Here is a 15,955-nt window from a genome sequence, read left to right as displayed (position 1 = left end):
ACCCCTAACCCCACGCCAGGCCTCCTTTAAGCGGTCCCTTTGTCCACGACGCTGACATTTTACTGGATGGTGTGCAATGGTTTAAGCAGCCTTTCTGGGAGAGACAAGGGGATTCATTGCTGGGGATGCATCCGGACTCTCTGTAATGATTTATTTGGACTGTTTTTCCTCGTTGCAGACTCATTCGTGGCTGTTACCAAACGGTGGCTTAGTTAACTTTCTCAGGTGCATCAGGCGTTCATACCCTCCCATTTCCCACTAGGAGAGGCAGTGACATCAGTTTTCACACCTCGGGACCCCAAGGCGAGGCGTGCATCCTCGTCCCGGTTAATAACTCTTTATGCCTCTCGATGTTCCTGTTAAACGCGTGGTTGGTGCTGGAATTTGCTGACGGGGCGCCCATCATCTCCGTTGTTCTCTGTGCATTATTTGTAGGAAGTTCAGAGTCGCATGCTTTTGTGACACTGACAGAAATCAGTCTAGCCTCCCACGCTTGTTAGAGAGTGTGAATTTCTGTCCCTTAGATTTACAGGAATGTATTCACGTCTTCCCTGTCTGTCCTCTCTTAAATTATAAAATCCCAAAGGGAGGAGGTGTGTTTTTCTTGTTCCTATCAATGCCCACTGGAGAGCATCCAGGTCAGGGCCGCGTATGCAGAGGAGGTCCAGGGAATCCGTGGTGTCCACTGACTGGTCCAGGAGACAGCTGAGCTCCCTCCATCACCAGTCGGCTTCCTTCCTACATGACACTTGGGCCCGTTTGCTTGTGCCTTTAGTGTCTGTGGGCTTGAAATCCCACATGTTTTGTTCAGTTCCACGACCAGCCTCTGCAGCCCGAGTCATCAGGTGTTGTCAACAATATAAAAACACCCGTGTGTGCACAGAAACACACACCTATGCATACACACACAAACACGGTCTGATATCTGAGGCAAGAAAGATGGTCCCCAGCGGTAATCACACGCGTGTACACACACACACACAGTACAGATGCCACATAGTGAATAGCTTCAGCTCGTGCAAATATTGTCTAGGAGGAGTTGTTGCTGTCCCCTGAGACAGCTGCATCCTCCAGAGGCCGGTGTCGTGAGTTGTGCCTACTGACCCTTGGAGGGCTGACGACCCTGGCATTTCAGAGGATCGATAAAAGGCCCCCTCTCCCCAGTGGGTCTGAGATCCAGCTGTTTCTAAGAGAACCAGCTGGGGAGGAGTGAGTCTGCCTGCTCGCTGGCTCTCTCTTACTGTTCAGCCTGCACTGGCTTGGTTTGAATCAACAAACACATAATGGCTTTTCAAAAGAAGTGGTGTTTTCTTTTCATGTTTTTGGCATACAAACCGTATTCCACTAAGATAGGCTTATCCGGAAAGGGAATCAAAGATCTGATCCAGTTTATAGAGTGAGACCCTGGTCTTGAAGCACCTGAGGGGGTGAGAGATAACTGCCCTTTTCTTGCTTTACTTCCAGGAGTAAGGAGAGGCCGCACCAGATGCCCGGGCTCAGGCGTAAAGGAATCCTCAAAGTTTCTTAATTTGACTTTGGGAAAAATTTTCTGCAATTTTCAGCTTAGAGATGAGAATTATTTTGCTTGTGAAAAATTTGTCCCTAGAGAAGGGAAGTAGTTCCCACGGAGAGTTCCCTCCTACCCTTCAAGTCGGCTGGACCCCATCTGAGCAGAGCCTCAGTCAGGCTTCTGCTGTTTCCCCCAACCTGGGGAGCCATAAAATTTATCTTTCAAACCAGGACACTTTGGGGAGTGAAAGGGGCCACTAGTAATCCCCCTGGGGTAGCAAAGCCAACGCTGGGCTGTAGGGTTGCCCTGTCCTGTGGTGGATGTCCCAAAGACAGGCTCTGGTGACCTGTCTGTGACATCTGGGTCAGGCTCTGCAGGTTCAGGTGATGGAGGGACGCTTGTCTCCATCTGTGTCCCCAGGTGTTTCCCTTCCTCTTGCAGGAAGCCTGTCTGAAAGATCCTTCCTTTGCTGTGAACCGCAGCCTGGGTTCCCTGCCTCAGTCTCGGTCCTGTGTTTCAGATCCAGGCAGTTTGCCTCCATTAGGGATTAGCAAATAACCCAGGAGACCGTGGGTGTTTGGCATAATCTGGCCCTAAGAAATGACACTTTTCAAATATATACCCAAAGGGGAACTTTATTTTATTTTTATTTTAATTGAACTATAGTTGAGTTACAATTTTGTGTTAGTTTCAGATGTACAGCAAAGTGATTCAGTTATACATACTTGTATATCCTTTTTTCCAGATTCTTTTCCATTACAATTTATTACAAGACATTGAATATAGTTCCCTGCGCTATACAGTAAATCCTTGTTTATCTATTTTGTATCTGGTAGTGTGCATCTGTTAATCCCATACTTCCAGCTTATCCCTCACCCCCTTCCCCCCACAGGGGGACTTTACAAGGAAGGTGAGCTCATGAAACCCAAGGGCTGGGTACCTTAGTCGGCCCATGAGGGTCAGAATGTCCTATGGCACCCAGGCTGCCATTTGTCTGTATTTCTGTCTGTCTGTCTCTCTGTCTGTCTCTGGCTGCGTGGTTTCCTATCTCTGCTTGTCTCTGTACATCTGGTACCTTCTGTCTCTCTGTCCGGCTGCCCCCTCCTCCCATTCGTGCACGTACGTCGTGGCTGCCCTTACATCACATGACCTTTCGGATGCAGAGCCCACTCTGGGGGTCACGTGGTCCTTCCCCATTCCCGTCCCCCATCCCTGGGGAGAGAATCTGATTGGCTGAGCCTGGCATCCGAGTTGGTTCCCCCTGAGTCAGTGTGACCTGTCGAGCAGGGTCACCTCCTGCAGGAGGGGGGGGACGTGTGACGGCAGCCACAGTCCACACATAAGCACTTTGTATGGTCTGAGCACTTTGGCGCAGCCTCTCATTAAATTCTCACAAAACCCTTGTGGCATAGGTTCTGTTCTTACCCCATTTTATAAATCAAGAAACTAAGGCACAGAGAGGTTAAATAGCTTGTTCCGCACCACACGGCTGATGAGCGGCTGAGTCAGGAAGTGAGCCAGGCAGGCTAGTTCCAGAATCTGTGCTCAGTCCTGCTTCTCTTAAACAGGCAGTGTTAGGATGCCCCATTTTCATCTCTTTGCCCTTTTTCTTTTTTTTTTTTCATTGATAAGTCCTGTACTCAGAGATAACCGTGGCTTACTATTTGACATTTATATTTTCAATCTGTTTTTGGTACATACACATAAATTTAAACAAAATTGTGCTATCACGTTCTATATTATAATTTTATTTATAAATTTTATTTTTATTCTATATTATAAATTTTCCGTTTAGCAACATATTATTCAAATTTTTCTCATTTTTTTCTAACATCTTTCTTGGAGTGTACTTGTTTTACAGTGGTGTGCTAGTTTCTGCTGTATAACAAAGTGACTCAGGGCTTCCCTGGTGGCGCAGTGGTTGAGAGTCCACCTGCCGATGCAGGGGACATGGGTTCATGCCCCGGTCCGGGAGGATCCCACATGCCGCAGAGCGGCTGTGCCCGTGAGCTGTGGCCGCTGAGCCTGCGCGTCCGGAGCCTGTGCTCCGCAACGGGAGAGGCCACAGCAGTGAGAGGCCCGCGTACCGCAAAAAAAAACAACAACAAAAAAACCAAAGTGACTCAGCTCTACATAAGCATATATCTTTTTACCCTTTTTAGTACCCATACATTGGGCACTGAATGTCTGTTCAAGGACTAATTGATGAATGAACAAGTAAGTAAATGAATGCAGGCGGGGAGGACCAGGCAGAAGCACACACGGGCCCTTAGGAAGTTAGGAAATAGACCATTTTCCAGCCCTGAAAGCTTCCTCCAGCTGCTGCTTGTCCAAGTACTGACGTGCCCGTTTTCAAACTACTCTCTCTTTCCATCCCTCTCTTTTTTGCTCAGACAAGAGTGAGAATGGCGAGGCATATCAGCGGAAGAAGGCAGTGAGCACCGACCTTCCAGAGGGCCCAGCTGCCCCCGCGCCGTCTCAAGGGAGCCCGGTGCCACCCGGCGGCAGCAGCTGGAGGAGGATCGTGCTACTCATCTTGGCCATCACCATACACAACATCCCAGGTGAGGTCTTGCCCCGAGCGGTCCAGCCACGGGTCTGAGGGTGAAGTGACTCTGTCAGCTCAGCTGCCTGGCTGGAAAAGGGGCTTGGGCAATCGTGAGGCTGGTCCTTCCTTGAGGGGGCCTGGGGGAGGGAGTGCAAAGCTTTCTTGAGTTTATTTTTTGGGTCACCGGCTCTGGATTGATCACTGCGTGTTAAAACTTCTGGTCCCAGTTACCACAGACAGTTTCACTCCAGTTTCCACCTATGAGTTCCTTTCTTCACATATTTGATACTAAGTCGTTTGGGCATAAATTCATAGCTGTTGCCTGATCGCTGTGGCTTGCACCTCTCGTAAACACAGAGTGTCTCTGGTTCTTCTTAATCCTTTTTAAAAGTATTGAATTCAGTACGGTTGTACACTGATGTTTGCCTTACCTGCTTTCTTCACGGGGACATCTTTCTGAGATGTCGTCACCGTTACCGCGTCCAAGCTCGTACTGCTCACCACGTGACAGGTCAATAAATCGAGAGATGAGTCGTTGGGGTGAGGGATAGCGACTTTATTCGGAAAGCCAGCAGACCGAGAGGATGGTGGACTCGTGTCCCAAAGAACCATCTTGCCTGAGTTAGAATTCAGGCTTCTTTTATACTAAAAGGGGAGGGAGTAAAGTCAGACATTTCCTGGTTCCGGTCAGACTCCGGAGGGGATGTGTTAATTTCTTCCTCCCTGCAGCCATTCACAGGTGGGCCTGGTCAGGATGTCTCCTCTGAGCTAAACAAAGGTATTTTCATGCCCATTACCTGGGAGGCAGGGTTCCCAGCGATGGGCCATTACGTATAATTTGAGCTTATAGGCCACATCCCTTTAGTGGTGAATTTGTAACAGAATACAAAGGTTCTTCCTTATTACATTACCAATCCTTTCCTTTTTAACATTTTGGAGTAATTTGTTTTGTGTCTTTGGATTTATTTTAATCGATTGGTGTTCTGTTTCAAAAATAATATGTTTTATATGGAGTAACTAGAAAAGAAAGATAAGCGTAAAAAAAGAATAAAGATATTATTAAAAAAACAAATTGAGAAACCCTGAGGATCTCCTTGGGTTACATTGCGGAATTCCAGCTCTACTACTTAACTAACTAGTTTATCTCGACAAATGACGTGAGCTCTCTGAACCTTGGTGTTCTCATCTATGAAGTGGGGATAGTGCTACTACTGAGATAACTGGGATTTTATTTACAAAGTGAACTATACCAATTTTGATAATTAAAGAAGATTATATATATATGCAGTCTATACAGTACCTGGGCCATTTGAGCATTTGAAAAGTGGTAGCTGTTCTTAGCGTTAATAATACTCCTGACTCCTTCAGTCTTGTGTTCTTAAACATTCCAATCCATCTTTCATAGTTTTGGAACTCAAGTCTGAGTGACAACCTTGCTCAGGGAGCAGCCCCAGGTGATATATTATCTGAGTCCTTGCAGAGTTCATAATGTCAACCTGTGACCCCAGTGCAGGAGCAAAGACTGGACTAGGCATAGCTTTTGCGAGAGGCACCTGTTTCTCCTTGTAGCTCTTATAGATGTTACTCTGGTATCTTCTGGCTTCAATACTGTGGAAGCGAAGGCCACGGCCAGACCGAGTTTTTTCCCCTGTGTGTGCCTTGATAGCCTTTTGCTTGTGCAGTGAAGACTTCTTTTGGTCATCTTTAAGGAATGAAAATATCAATATGTTGTCTGTTGCAGTGTACATATGAAATCTCTCGGAACATCTTGTCTAATCACTCAGCTCAGATCTTCCTCTAGATGAGAAGCCTTTTCCTCTCTTATTTCTACCCTGATCTTAGGAATTTCTATCATAGGATTGTGTAGGCCAGTTTGCTGCCAGTTTTTGTCAGCATCTGTTTCCCTCTCATTTTTCTCTTGGCTTTTTCCCTTTGGGTTCTGAGTCAACTATTTTGGTTGTTTTCCGAGAGCTTGCTATTCAGTATGTCTTGAGATGATGTCTTACGTGGGACCCCAGCACACAAGTCTGACCAAAGTGGATTTGCCTGGGTGGAAGGATCTGGTCATACTCACCCCCTGTATGTTAAAGAGCTCATGGAGAGACCAGGGTCTCTGCAGAGGGCACAGCTCCAAAACCTCCACAGTCACTTTCAACCTGTTAAATGCTAATCGTTCGAGAAGAGAAGTTACTTAGGCCGTCTTTTCAGTCATAATAGTTAGGGGCTGTCTTTCTGCCATTTAAGACTCCTTCTTTAACCAGCTGAAAAAGAATAAAGATCTAAATACAAATAGGTGTGTTTCTGAAGGCCCCCCGGGGCTCAGTCCCAGAGTCTCAAGCTTCTAACTTCAGTCTAAAGGGAAGTTCACTCGCCCACCGTTGCCTTCTGACAGCTTCGTGCCTTTTGATGAGAACCGTTTCAAGAGCTTGTCTGTCGCCAACTTATCTTTGAAAAGGTCTCTTCTTTAGTGCTAGCCTTCATGGTTTATTAAAAATTTAACTAGAGCTTTGATGTTCCCCGAGTCTCTGGGTTTAAAGGTAGATTTTCACAGCAACTAAATGGATAATTGATTTTTTTGAAGTTTTTTTGTCTTGGCCGGTTCAGTTTTGTATGTCCTGGGGATGACATTTTGTTTAAAAAAACCTTTTCTTTTAATGTAGGAGTTAAAAGGAAGTCTTATTAGCGCGTGTGCTGTCTCCCAGAGGTTTCTGGAGCGCGAGGACCCACACGCAGACATGAGCGCACACCCAAGGCACTTGGCTTCATATTTTAGACACGTGTGCAAGGATAAATGAGTCCTGAAACTTCTGTGGTTCACAGTCCCCCCAGGAATCTGCTAAGAGCTATGGACCCTCTCGTAAGAGAAGGTTGCACGGAAACCAGTTACCAGGCAGTTTGGGGTATTCACAGATCTCACAGTCCACCCATGGCTCCAGAGCAGGAAGGAACCCCTGCTTTAGAGAAACAAACTGTCCAGCCGTGCAAGGACTTGAAATGTTTCAGGAGGAAAGGGTGATGCCCGATGGAGGCCGGCAGACGTGAGCCCTGCTCACCGGCGAGTGGTGGGTGCAAAGGCTCCCGAGGATGGGGGGGGCTTCCGCCTTCACCAAACGTTCCTTCTATGGCTCGGCCCGGGGAGCTGAGTCCTTTGGAAAATGATCTCCCAAGGAAACGGCATGTTTTCTGTGAAAGCAACCCCACTCTGTAGCCTTGGGAGCACACTGTCTCTTAAGGGGCTTCTCCTGCCACGTCATACAGACTCCTGGGCTCGGAGCCTTCCAGGAATTTCCGGGCTTTCGGAAAACAGGCTTCCTTTCTGTGTCACAGTGGAATTAAAAATCAACCAGCCATCGAGTTCCCACTAATCTCTTTTCATGAGTAGCTTATGGTCTTTGTACATGAGAAGCTTAAATTTAGAGCTTAAAGGGATTCTAGAACTTACCTCATTTAAGCACTGCTCCATCGGAAAATTTGGTGGGGTTGGTGGGGAGGGGGGGACGGAGGGGAGGAGGCGTGTGTGTTAATTATCCCTGTGGTTCCTTCCAGCTATGGCATTGGATGATTCGGTGAAAAAGAAGACAAGTAGTACATTGTTAATTTCATTTAGTTCACAGTGTTCATCACTCCTTCCTGGGTGACACCTCCCTGTATCCTGTGTCTGCCTCTGTCGTGATAGTTATCACTCTGAATGCAGTTATTTGAGTGTATCTGTTTCCCCCCATACATGGAGCTTCTTGCAAGAAGGCCTGTGCCGTCTTGTTTCTGGAACCCATGTTACAGTTCATACTGAAGCACATTGTATATTCGGGCTCCGGGATGGCTGGTGCATTCGGGGACCTGGCCTCCTTTCTAGGAGGGGAGTCAGGTGTCTCAGTTTCCTATCCACCTTGGCCGCCAGGTGGGCTAAGGGACGCATTTAACTTCTGTGGGTCTCTGGGATACGCTGGACTTTGCTTGCTGTTTGACATGATTCATAGAGGTCCATAGAAAAAGAGGCTGGGTAAATCGCACACTTTATATTTTCCTCTCATCAGAGCCAGGGGTCAAGTTTGCTTTACTGGTTGTGACTGTGATGCAGAGAGAGCTGGAGGTCACTGCCTGTGTCTCTAGAACAGCAGGACAGTTGATTTTAATTGTTTGGCTTGTCCTCCTGACGGCTCCTAATAGGACCCCATTTCATGGCTTTAAATGAGACGCTTGGCGTTTTCATCAGAAGTGATTTTGTTTGAGGGAACAAAACCCCACAGATTTATACACTAATGTGTTAACAGTGGTTGGTTATTCTTGGGCTTATGGAGTTACAGGATTACGGCTGATTTTTATTTCCTTCGTGTTTTGTGAGATTTATAACTCAACCTTTCTATAATGAATATGATTCATGTGATCAGATAAAAATGCTTTTTGTTTTTATTTTATTTTTATTAATGAATTATGGTTGATTTACAGTGCCTTTTCAAATAATTAATTAATTAATTTTATTTTTGGCTGCGTTGAGTCTTCATTACTGCACTTGGGCTTTCTCTAGTTGGGGCGAGCGGGGGCTACTCTTCGTTGGGGAACACGAGCTTCTCATTGTGGTGGCTTCTCTTGTTGTGGAGCACGGGCTCTAGGCGTGTGGGCTTCAGTAGTTGTGGCACACGGGCTCAGTAGTTGTGGCATGCGGGCTCTAGAGCGCAGGCTCAGTAGTTGTGGCTCACAAGCTTAGTTGCTCCGCGGCATGTGGGATCTTCCCGGACCAGGGATCGAACCTGTGTCCTCTGCACTGGCTGGCAGATTCTTAGCGACTGCACCACCAGGGAAGTTCCTACGGTGTTGTGTTGATTCCTGCTGTCCAGCAAAGTGATTTAGTTATATATATATATCAGCCTCCGTGGTCACACTGCATCCTTTTCTGTATCTTATCTCCCCCTGCCTCCTTCTTATAAAGACCCTGTGACTGCAGTGTGGGCCCCACCCAGGTAATTGGAGTAATCACATCTGCAGAGTCTCCTTTGCCAGGAAAAGGTGACACTCCCAGGTTCCAGGGATTGTTGGTGGCCTGAGCCCGGGCACTTGCTTCATCCTGCCGTGGTCTCTACGTGCTGTGGCTTTGACAAGGCTGCACTGAGCGTGTGTGGAAAGGAGCCAACAGCTCAAAAGGAGAACTTACTGAGTCTTCATTTTCCTGGGGCAAAGAGTGAATAGAAAATTCTGCTAATAGCCATGGAACTTTCCAGCGAAAACCCGGATGCAGCAGCCTCCGCTTCACATTGCTGTGCTCCCAGAAACTGGAGGGACCTTTTGTGCAGCCAGACACCCAGGCTCAGCCAGTGAGTACGCCGAGCCCCACTCGAAACCACAAATCACTGGCAGGAATACGATGCCCTGATGACACCGGAGGCCACCGTTCCCTGGGGCCTTTCGAAGCTCCAGACGTCAAGTGCTCCACGTACATGATTTAGGTATTTGCACCCCTGGTTTACCTTTTAGCAGCTGAGACCCAGAGAGGTCAAAGACCGAGCTCACGGTCACACCGCAGGTCCCGGTAGACCGTGATTCATGCTCGTCTCTGTATGCCGCCTCCAGTCCGCCTGTTGCCGTAGGGAGCTCCGTTGCGTTCCTTCCGGTGGATCACAGAGCTTTTCAGCCGTGATTCCAGAAAAGTTCAGCAAGTGCGTCTCACTGTTTGGAGCTTGCCACGCCAGGCGTTAGCATCCATGATGGTCACTCCTGATGCCGCAGGCTCACCTCAGCAAGGAGATGTGGGCGGAGGAAGCCTGGAGCGGAAGCCGCATCCCCGCCAGGGCACCTGCCGCTGTGGGCTCCCTGCACATATGTGTGCGGGGTGAACACGGTGTAGCCCCCGACACACCCACCACCACCGCCGTCAAGCGAGGACGGTCGGGACTCCCAGGCAGACGGTCACCGCTTCAACCACGTCAAGGAAGGAGACGTGGAGGGAGGGGCCGAGCACAGGATTTAGAGTCAGAAAGGCCAGGGCTTGGACCCTGCAGCCACCAGCTCTACTAGCTGGGTGTCCCTAGGTAAGTTTATGGGAGTCTCAGTTTTCCCAGCTGTAAAACGGAGATAACGTCTATCTTGCTGTTCAGTATTCAGTGAGGTGACAGCATGGCAACAAGCGAGGCCGCTCCCCGTGTTGCCTGCCATGTAGCGCAGATCACGATGCCCGAACAACGTTAATCTCCCTCCACCTCCTCCGGGTCCCCACGCCCCTCCTCCCACCTACTTTTGGCTTCCCTTTGCTCCCCAAAGATCGTTCAGTTCTGGTCTCGGTGGTCTCGAGTGGGACCATCTCAGATCACTTTGCTTTTCGCCTCCAGGAGGTTACATGTGAAGATGCCTTTACTCCAGGAGTTTGGAAACACTGTAATGTTCTCCTGTAATTATCTGATTCTCAGTGGGGAGCCTGACATTATAATTAGCGCAGGCTCCTGTGTGGGGTGACATTCTGCTTGGCATATTGTGCTCCTGGGCGTGTGCCGTAGCAGGAACTCGTAGCACGCTCCCAAATCAGGCTGTTGGGTTTGAGCGTGAGAATTGGCGGCAGAGACACCCAGAGAGTGAAATCGCAGCTCTCGGATCCCCGCGCGATCCCTGGAAAGCGACTAGGCGACTTTTAGATTCACCATCAACTCTGGCCCCAAGGCCAACAGACACACAGATGCCTGTGCCCTGCTCTCTGACCTTCAGATCAAGAAGGCTACATTCTAAGGCTGCACAAGGATGAGGGTTTGAAATTGAGACCCATTTCCACATCTCCTAGGTTATATCCTCCTTCTACCTGTTATGTAAATTGAAGAAAAAAGTTAAAGCAAGAGAATTTGAACCTATTTTTGTATCAGGACTCAATCCAGTCACCTCCAATTGTCTTTCTACTATGGCCAGGAAGATCTTGCCTGGAACATGGTTTGCGTGAAGCCCTTTTGGAGGTGCACTGCCCAAAATGCCAGCTACTAGCCATGTGGACAAGCACAGGGTTTAGAATCAGAAAGACCTGGGCTTGAATCCTGGAGCCACCAAATGTTCTACTCTTTATTGATCAGAATTAAAGAAAATGCAGAATCTAGACCCTCAGTTGTACTTTGCCACATGTCCAGTGCTGGAGAGCCGTATGCAGCTATGGCCGCCATATTGGACAGCAGACAGAGAACAATTCCACAATCACAGAGAGTTCTGCTGGCTGGCACTGCTGTTGGATGGACCGCATGGAAATGTAACTTCACCAATTATTCAGAGCCTACCCAAGCTTGCCTTGGGACGAGTTTTATTTAGGGAAGACATTTTGTTTCCTGAGATGGTTTTTCTCAGTCATGGGGTGTGTCAAAAATACGTTATGAATAAAATACTTAGAGATCAAAACTTGCAAGTGATATATTTATTGTTTTAATGAATTAAGGGTGGCACAGGGTCATCCCTGTGGCGCCATCATTCTTGTTCCCTTTGGTTCTGATCTGGTTTTGTGGGGATGGCACAGGGTGAGGGCGGCTTGTGCAGGGGAATCGTGCTGCAGGCTTGTGTCATGTCCAGTGTCCGGGGGCAATGGGGGGCTGCTCCCAGGTCAGCTAGTCACGCTCTCCTCTGGGCGTGATGTGTTGTCCGCAAAGAGACACACACCCATCCCCCGAGCAGGGCGACATCATTGTTCTGTGTCAGCTTAGCCCCTCACAGAACAGCCGCTCCTGACTCATCCTGGAGTTTGAAGAAAGGACATTAACTGTCACATGAAAATCATCGTGGCATTTATTGTCACATTTTTGCTGGGGACATTGGCCAGTTCATCACCCAATTCTCTTAAATAGTTATTTCAGAATGCACCACCTGGAAAAGCTTTGTCTCCCTTGTTGAAACGATACCTGTAATTTCGTGTGTGTACCTTTTTCTTCACCCTCTGCTGCCAGGAAGCCCAGAGGCCCATTTGCGGCTGAGATGAGAATGAAATGTATTCTTCTGGTCTGATTCTCTGAATTCTTCTCTCACTTTACAACCTGTTGTTGTTCTGCACTTTTAACCCATTTCAGAAGGAGGTAGGTTATTAATTGGCACAAGTGATTTTATTCCATTGTCACTAGTCTTCTGTGTTCTCTTTCCTGGTCACAGATTATATATCTAACCCAGATCCGTGGCCTGAAAAATGCTTTTCTTTGGTTGTAATGGGCACCAGAGGAGAGGTGAGGAAGTCATGTTTATAGTGTTCAAATAATCAATCATCATCAGTACTTTCTGGATACTTTCTATATATGGAGCACCGGGATCCCCCTTGTCCAATAGAAGTATATGCAAGCTACGTATGTCATTTTCAACCTTAGAGGAGCCGGTCCGGGAAGATCCCACATGCCGCGGAGCGGCTGGGCCCGTGAGCCATGGCCGCTGAGCCTGCGCGTCCGGAGCCTGTGCTCCGCAGTGGGAGGGGCCACGACAGTGAGAGGCCCGCGTACCGGAAAAAAAAAAAAAAAAATCCGGTGAAATTGGTTTTTAAACTATATTTTATTTACCCTAAATTAGCCAAAATATGATGTCAACATAGAATCATTATTTTTAAAATCGAGATTATTTTACGTTGTTCTTTTTCATGAAGTCTTTGAAATCCAGTGTGCATTTTACACTTCTGGCACCTCATTTTCTGGGTGATTCAAGTAAAATGTCGCCCTACTGCAAAAAGATTTTATACTTCTTCCGTTTTCAAATTTAAACAAATTAATTAAAATTAAATTATTTATTTTCTCCATCATACTAGCCAAATTCCAAGTGTCTTGTAACCACACAGGGCTAGTAGCTGCCACTTTGTTTTGTTTTTTAATATTTACTTACTTATTTTGGCTGCACCGGTCTTAGTTGTGGCATGCGGGATCTATAGGACTTCTTAGTTGAGGCACGTGAACTCTTAGTTGCGACATGCATGTGGGATCTAGTTCCCTGGCCAGGGATCGAACCCAGGCTCCCTGCACTGGGAGCGTGGAGTCATACCCCCTGGACCACCAGGGAAGTCCCACAGTAGCTGCCACTTTGGATGGCACAGATGTAGGTGCTCCCAGAGGTACAAAAAAGAATGCAAGGCGGTCCTTACTTTGAAAGAGTTTGCAATCCAACAGGAGAAAGTTTATACACACATATTATAATACAGTGCAGGATGAATCGATTCTCACAGGAGGTCAGCAGAATCAAGACGAGCTCTCAGTGCAAAGGTGTGATCTTTCTTTTGGTTCAGCGAACATCGAAGACTTTGAAGATGGTGCATAAAAAGTCATATTTACTGTTTAAAGAGTTGTGATTGAGCCCAGACGTTGTAGGACCAATTGGCAGTGTTTGCGTCCACAGTAGAGGGGATGAGAAGAGGCCCTGCACACCGGCGGGCAGGAAGGCTCGAAGCCACTGGCTGGCTGGACATCAGGCTGGTCTCTTTCTTCCAGGAGTTAACGAGATAACTGGGAGGTAATACACAGGCACAGCCCTGACCCGCCTCCGTGGCTTCGGGGCAGATCACCTTACTGTCAGCAGTCACCTTTTCTGCCAGAATTTTATCACTTCTGCTCTGTTCGGTTGGGCGGCTCCATCCAAGCCCGAGGCTGCGTGAGAAATACCTTCAGACCCTTTCCTGCCCCTGGAAAAACCACCCAGGACAGCACCCCCGTGCCGTCTGCCGCCATCCTCAGTAATGGAAGGTATGATTGTGTTGCTACCTAACAATTCCAGAGTCCCCGCTGGCTTTGCGATGATCTTTGACATGAGCTTGATTTGTCCTTGCTTCCCCTGTAAAGAGAATGGTGCGTTTCTAAAATTTTGGTTTATAAAAATACCCAGGCCCTTCGCGCTAGCCTGAGAACCCTCCAGGGAACCGTGTCATCTTCTGACGAGTCTGTCTCTCCCCTGTTGAGTGACCTCATTTGTTCAGAAGCTGTAGCAGGTAACAAGTTTAATCAATCGATGACATCCGAGGTGCAGCTTAATCGATTGATAACATTTGAGGTGCATACTTTATAATGGCCTCAGCTCATTCATATTCATATATGCTAATTTTAGTGCACATTAATTATGTATTTAATAAGTCCCTGTTTATTCCATTTTGTCTGTACTCCCTTGATAGCTGTTATGATGTGGCGTTGAAAATAATTAAAATGTTACTGTGTTCTGCAAATAACAGTTAACCAAGGATGAATCCTGAAATCAACCTTCCATTTTCTTTTCCTTTCTCTGATTAAGTACAGCGAGTGAAATGACAGCGAGTGAAATGACACCTAAATGTACTTCGTGGTCCATCCCTGCTCTCGTTTGTTTGTCTCCCTTTTCAGGGAGGTAATTGCCATTCGAACTCCCCGCTCAGCACAGATGTGACTTCACTTAACAACGTCCGTTGCTTTGGGCTCACATCTTCTTGGTGACGTGGAAACCACTTCAGAGGTGGTGCACTCAGCCTGGGGATTTGGGCGCAGAGAGGAGAAGATGCATGGCTCCTGACAGCATAAAGGTTGCCAGTTCAGTCTGTGTGAAGCCCCTTGGGGGCTTTCCATGAAGCCGAGCTCCCTCCAACACCTAGATTTTCAAGCCGTTTCAAACCACCCATCTTCAGAATCCCAACTCTTTAGAGACTAGATTTTCAAGCCGTTTCAAACCACCCATCTTCAGAGGCCCAACTCTTTAGAGACTAGCCAACCCCGTGGTCTGTGTTTTTTGGGTATTACCTGCCTGAAGGGGCAGCACCACATCCTCATTCAAGGTCTCGCCCTAATCAGCGGTGACTCTGCCCGCCCTTGCCCTGGTTGGTAGCTATTGTGAGTATATATTTGATCCCATTTCCTGTTGCCCCGGACCTTGTGCCAATGCTTGCCATGCCCCCGTGTCCTACAAATTACTCAACACAGTCACTCCCCCAGCCCCTAATCTTCTCCTCCCACTGCTTGGTATTTTTCCTAACCCTGGAAGTGTCCCTAATCAGTTGATCTTTGCAGCCCCTGCTCGAGGTTTCAGCTCCACCCCCGGCAAAGCAGCTATTGGAAATGGAACTCAGATGAGGGCTTGACGGTGAAATCGGGCTTGTCTACTTAATAATTCCACTCAAAGGAGAACGAACAAAGACAGGAATCTCAAACAGATCTGTCATGTTAATGGACTCCCGAAAAACATTAATCAGAAAATAACTCACAGCTCCTGGGGACAAGAAAACTTGGAAATTGCTTTTGCATTATAGCAGTTTAGACGAGCCAAACCACGGATAAGTAAGAGTTAGGAATCAGAGTCTCTAGTTTTCATCTCATTTTGAAAATAACAGTGTGATCGTTACGTTTGACAGCTTTCCAAGGTGAAGGAAGGAAGGTGAATAATTCTCACCCCACCCCCTAGTTCACGGGTGATATAAGAACGAACTATGGTCGTGGAAATGAGCCTCCCTGAGACATAAAGGTACCAGGTAAACAGCAGTGATCCTGATTGTTGGACATGGCAGTGGAAAGCGCCGTTTACCGGCACCTTTGCCTTCCAAATCTCATTCCCTCTCAACTTCTGCGCTTTGCACTCATCAGCTCTCTTCTCTTGCTGTCATTAAAGTTCAGAGCTTTCACTTCCAGAGATTTTGTTCACTTGCTCCTCTCTGTATATTCTCAGAAACCCTGGCGCAGAGATGCTAGGGAAGAGGTGGGTTCATGGTGCCAGGGAAGAAATCAAAATCTCTGAATCCTGTTTTCAGGTGCGATCAAAGTCTTCTGAAATGTCAACCCAGCCACCCTTCTCTTTTTTTTTTTTTTTTTGCCGTATGCAGACCTCTCACTGTTGTGGCCTCTCCCGTTGCGGAGCACAGGCTCTGGACGCACAGGCTCAGCAGCCATGGCTCACGGACCCAGCCGCTCCGCGGCATGTGGGATCCTCCCGGACCGGGGCATGAACCCGTGTCCCCTGCATCGGCAGGT

The 15,955-nt window shown here is 47.7% G+C and overlaps 1 protein-coding gene across 2 annotated transcripts in view; it reads left to right on the top strand.

Annotated features, from left to right (window-relative positions):
* The window catches only part of SLC39A11 (solute carrier family 39 member 11), a 335,571-nt gene that overhangs the window by 195,278 nt on the left and 124,338 nt on the right, over positions 1-15,955 (top strand). For both annotated transcript variants that reach the window (XM_082679605.1, XM_082679604.1), the window contains exon 6: positions 3,904-4,074. In XM_082679605.1, coding sequence (XP_082535731.1) covers positions 3,904-4,074 — 171 coding nt within the window. The remainder of the gene's footprint in view (positions 1-3,903; positions 4,075-15,955) is intronic.

This window comes from Grampus griseus (assembly GCF_964374135.1).
Source record: "Grampus griseus genome assembly, chromosome: 20".
NCBI lineage: Eukaryota > Metazoa > Chordata > Mammalia > Artiodactyla > Delphinidae > Grampus > Grampus griseus.
The sequence above is the reverse complement of the archived record's forward strand: the minus strand, read 5'-3'. Positions and strand labels throughout refer to the sequence as shown.